The sequence below is a fragment of the Galeopterus variegatus genome, unplaced genomic scaffold, assembly GCF_000696425.1.
Source record: "Galeopterus variegatus unplaced genomic scaffold, G_variegatus-3.0.2 Scaffold1669, whole genome shotgun sequence".
Taxonomy (NCBI): domain Eukaryota; kingdom Metazoa; phylum Chordata; class Mammalia; order Dermoptera; family Cynocephalidae; genus Galeopterus; species Galeopterus variegatus.
The window spans coordinates 29,874-31,671 of NW_007727780.1; the positions used below are offsets into that span (position 1 = coordinate 29,874).

The 1,798-nt window shown below is 44.7% G+C and overlaps 1 protein-coding gene across 1 annotated transcript in view; it reads left to right on the plus strand.

Annotated features, from left to right (window-relative positions):
* MYO7B (myosin VIIB) overlaps window positions 1-1,798 on the plus strand; it is a gene marked incomplete at its 5' end in the record, with an annotated part of 54,698 nt that overhangs the window by 27,967 nt on the left and 24,933 nt on the right. Inside the window, one exon of the mRNA XM_008578355.1 lies at window positions 861-945. Coding sequence (XP_008576577.1) covers window positions 861-945 — 85 coding nt within the window. The remainder of the gene's footprint in view (window positions 1-860; window positions 946-1,798) is intronic.

Genomic DNA, 1,798 nt, shown 5'->3' on the forward strand with positions numbered 1-1,798 from the left:
TGTTTAGCAGAATCCCTGGCCTATACTCACCAGATGCCAGTAACACCCTCCCCTAGTCCCCGCTCTGTCATGACAACCAGAATGTGTCTAGACCTTGCCAAATGCGCCCTGGAGGACAATCACCTCCGGTCAGGAACTACTAGTATAGATATTGGAAAGGAGATAGAAATCTTTATTTTTAGGTGATTCAATTGTTTACTTTGGTTGCCTATTAGAATCCTGGAGAGTTGTGTGTGTGTGTGTGTGTGTGTGTGCGCGCGCGCGTGCGCGCATTCTAGACCCATCAGCAAAGGTTATGATTTAATTGGACTGGGTGGGACCCAGCCATCAATAAATATCAAAATTTTCCAGATTGTCTTAATATGGTTGAGATCTACTGTTTTAAACGTAAGAAAATTCTCTGAAAAATTATTAGAAGTGATAAGAAAACTTGGTTAAATGTGAGATAAAAGTTATGTCTCTATGCCCAAAGCTTGCCTGGGGATGTCTCCACCTCCCCAGAGCCTGGTTTTCAGGTCTCCTCTCTATGTCCAGCCCTGAGCTAGTGGCCAGAGGAAGGGGGTCTGGCAAGAAAAAAATAGTTGGTAATGGGTTTTATCCCATCATAGATCTTTGGTGGGGAGGGGACAAGAAAGAATTTCCTGATTACTTTAAAAACTGGACACAAATTTGGGTTGATTTTATGTTCCTGACCTACCTGTGGTCTTTTGGTCTATAAAGGTTTCTGAGAAAGTATTGTATGAATTCATTTTCCCTACGATTTTGTTATCCCTCTTTTCCCTTCACAAGGAGTGTTTCCTTTCAAAGGCTTTAAAGTGTTTGGGATTGTTACACACCTCTTGCTTGCATTTCCCCTCTAGAAAGGAGTTCCTGAGGCAGAGGCGGGCTGCTGTGACCCTCCAGGCCTGGTGGAGAGGCTACTGCAATAGGAAGAATTTCAAATTGGTGAGAGAGCTCGCATGGGTGGCTGGGCCTGCGGAAGCAGCAGATAACTGTCGACAAAAGACACAGTATTTTCAGTTTGTTTCTCTGAATGAGACATCTCAGGCAGGATCAAACCACTAACAGACGTGACATACAGCTTTAGAATAATCAGATCTCAGCACTCCGCACACTCTCGTCTCGGCATAGTCTCAGGCCTCATGGTTTGTGGACTTCAAAATGTTCTCCTGCAAAATTCTGGGCATCTCCAGAGCTGGACTGAAGTGTCCTGCTCTGAAATGAGTTAATGACTGTCTTTTTCCAACTTGCAGGTAACAAAAGAAGTAAATGGATTGATTATTCTCTGTTTCAAGCACTCCTTTCTAATTTTTCTTTTAACTGCAGGCACTTGCTAGTGAATATCTGCTCAACAGATGAACAGAGCAGCTCTGGCCATGCCCTGTTGGGCCTCACTTGATCACTTGCCTTTGTGGTAGATGTGACTGTGGTTGTCACATAAAATGGTCACATCAGCAAAACTGGCCCCAGGCCTGTCTGTATTCCACGCTCAAAAGGGCATAATAGTAGCTGACATATAAGGGCACCTGGAGCCTGTTGCTTTGCATGCATCATTTTAATACTAAACCAACCCTATAAGTCAAGGAACTGAGATGTGAAAGGGTTAAGTAGTTTCCCCAAGAACATGCAGTTAGTAAGCAGTAGAGCAGGAGTTTGGATGCCGATCTGTGTGACTTCCAAGCCCTTAAGCTGACACATTGTTGGTCTTTGAGAAGCCAACAAGGATCAGCCCAGGGGCTCAGGGATTGCTGTAGCCCAGGGGAAGTTTGCAGCATACAAGCGGGTGTGCATCCATTTC